The sequence below is a fragment of the Echinops telfairi genome, unplaced genomic scaffold (assembly GCF_000313985.2).
Source record: "Echinops telfairi isolate 266 unplaced genomic scaffold, ASM31398v2 ScPeMD7_7459;HRSCAF=8497, whole genome shotgun sequence".
NCBI lineage: Eukaryota > Metazoa > Chordata > Mammalia > Afrosoricida > Tenrecidae > Echinops > Echinops telfairi.
Genome location: NW_022111359.1, coordinates 2,273,192 through 2,275,836, shown reverse-complemented (window position 1 = coordinate 2,275,836; position 2,645 = coordinate 2,273,192). Strand labels below are relative to the sequence as shown.

General features: G+C 45.2%; 1 protein-coding gene across 1 annotated transcript in view; it reads left to right on the top strand.

Annotated features, from left to right (window-relative positions):
* Positions 1-551: 551 nt before the first annotated feature.
* LOC123522793 (zinc finger protein 345-like) overlaps positions 552-2,645 on the top strand; it is a 14,532-nt gene continuing 12,438 nt past the window's right edge. Inside the window, exon 1 of the mRNA XM_045300171.1 lies at positions 552-785. Coding sequence (XP_045156106.1) covers positions 783-785 — 3 coding nt within the window. The 5' untranslated portion in view covers positions 552-782. The remainder of the gene's footprint in view (positions 786-2,645) is intronic.

Here is a 2,645-nt window from a genome sequence, read left to right as displayed (position 1 = left end):
GTCCGCGCTCAGATGAGACGGGGCTGAGCAATGTCAAGATGCAGGAGGGGGTGTTTGTGGAGATCACACACCCAGTGTTTCTCCAAGACTTGAAGGACTGACCGAGGCGGGATCTCTGGGGTTGCTTGCAGCAGTTTCTGCAAGCAAGGCGCCACTGCTCACTAGAAAGTCGTCTTCCCAGGGACCGAGCTGAAGGCCAAGAACCTGCCACTCTGTTTACTCAATGCACTTAAAAAATAAATTACCCCTATTCCAGCATTACAAAAAACACAAAAACTTTTTTGTTTTGTGTTTGATGAAGGTTTACAGAGCATATCAGTATCCGTTCAATAATGTGTACACATTTTGTTACCTGTCATTGATTATAATCCTCCCAACATAATAGTACTTATCTCGCTAACGGTGTTTCCAATTTCAGTTCCTTCTTTCGTAGCCCTTCCTGCCTTTTGCACTTTGTTCTTGGGCAAACACTGCCTTTTGTGAAAAATAGTTTTTACTGGTCAACACCCTCTTCACCCCATCCTTCTCCCATTTCAGGTCTCAGGCACGCCCCAGAGAGAACCAGTCCAGTCTAGGCAGCTGGGGACTGATTACGACAACCTTGTCCGTCCATTCGATCGATCGAAGTAAGACTTTCAAAGGCTGTGACTGGCTGTGTGGACCAGACTTCATCTGCCAGCAGGCTGCCTGGTGCCTGCGGTTCCACTGCTGTCGTTCCTACTTAATTGGCTTCTAGGGTTTACAGAGGATATTCAGTTAACGGTTGAGAAACCACCTTGGAAATGGTGAGTACCAAAGGGAAATGGGTGGTTCTTGGCAGTGGCAGGTGAGGTTACATATGATCGTGATGGGGCAAAGCTCTCGGCGCTGTTTTCTCTACGAGGGAAAGGGTGAGATAGAGGCCAAGGAACTGCGTCTTGAGAGGCACCTGGAGGCCGCGGTCTACTCACACCGGGCCCGCAGTCTGTACCAGTGTGTCCCCAAGTGGGCGGTCTTGCCCTTTGTTGTTTTGCTTTGTTTTTGTTTTACTTATTTGTTTTAATACTGTCCTCTGAATGACACTTGAATGATCCAAAGGTACTCAGAAAAGCAGATACCGATACCTTATCCTGGATTAGGGGCTGTTGTACAGACATTTTTAATCGCTAGGGGCCACTAAGTCACACACACACACCCCCAAAGGGGCAGTTTGCCAAATAACATTGGGAATGTGTTGATTCAATATGTTTTTTCAAACCTTACAGACCTGGAGTTTCCTTTCTTATTTGACTCCCAGAGGTAGTTCTATGGGGCCTTCACATCCCACCCTGGGCATTGGGACTCTTTGTGGAATCACAGAATCTCCTCCACAGAGCCTGAGCAGATCCAACAGGAGACTGTCCCCAGATCCTCCACATCCATCCTCTCCCTTCACTGTAAACAGTGCTCTTAGCTGTCCCTAGGCTCTGGTGTTTTCCCATGCAGTTCTAAAGTTACAGATTTGCCTGTCACGTGGTGTAGTGCAGCACGCAGAGGGAGAGATCGTTATTAGGGGAGGAAGCTGGCTGTCTTGCCCCGATCGTGTCCTCTCGTGTCCTCGCTGAAGGAATGCCGCAGGGGCGTGAGCTCCACTGGACTATGAGGGAAGTTAGAGAAGCGTCCCTTTGTTGGCCCTTGGTGGCTAGTTGAGTCAGACACTTTAGGGTTCACAGGAAGCAGGCTGTGTATTCCAAGTCACTGCCCTCTCAGCCTCTCTGGGCCGAGAGATGGCGTTTCAATTATAAACTGTTTCCTCACAGTATCCAATTAGAATACAGCACTGAAGTGCTCTTTCATTGCCGGGATATAAAGTTAAAGAGCCCTGGGGTGGTGTAGTCCATTATGCTTTGCCTGCTAACTGTAAGGTCAGCAGTTCGGATCATCACCTGCTTCACTGGAAGAAAAGGAGATTGTGTGCTCCCTTCGAGAATGACAGTCTCTGAAAACCCAGAGGTGCAGATGTACCAAATCCGATATGGTCTCCAAGTCGGAAGCCATCCGATGGCTGTAAGTTTCGGTTTTTCTTGCGCAAGAAGATGAATATACGAAGTCAGTGGATTTACCTTGTTGCCATCACAGTTTCCTTTGTTAGCACAATTTTGGATCAGTTATGTTCTTGCTTAGAATATTTTAATTAAAAATATATATTTTAATTTAATGGCTAGAAAATCTCACAATCACAGGAGAATGCCTATTTTAATTGACATTAAAGTGTCTTAATAAAAAAGCCCATGGAGACTGCATTAAATAGAGCAATTTAAGCTTTAAAAAGGTTCTGTCGAGCGTATTAATATTGAGAAGGATCTTGCACACTCCTGCACGTAACGCACTGTGCCAGAGAAGATGTGTTGAATCTTCTGGACATGGGAGAAGCCTCTGCTGACTGTGAACAGGGAACATATTGAATGGTACCCCAGCTGCTCTCTTTAATGAGAGAATTTCATTTTCATACACAATATTCCATTCTCTAATAATTAGGTCTGAAGTGACTGATTTTCAAAAGGTTTTAACTTTGGAATGGGATGTGCTAAGGAACATTCAGAAACAAAGTTGATTTCTAGTTTCTTCAAAAGTAAAATCAATGTGTTTTTCCAGTAGGAATGTCCTTTAGTTCACAAAAAAAAAAA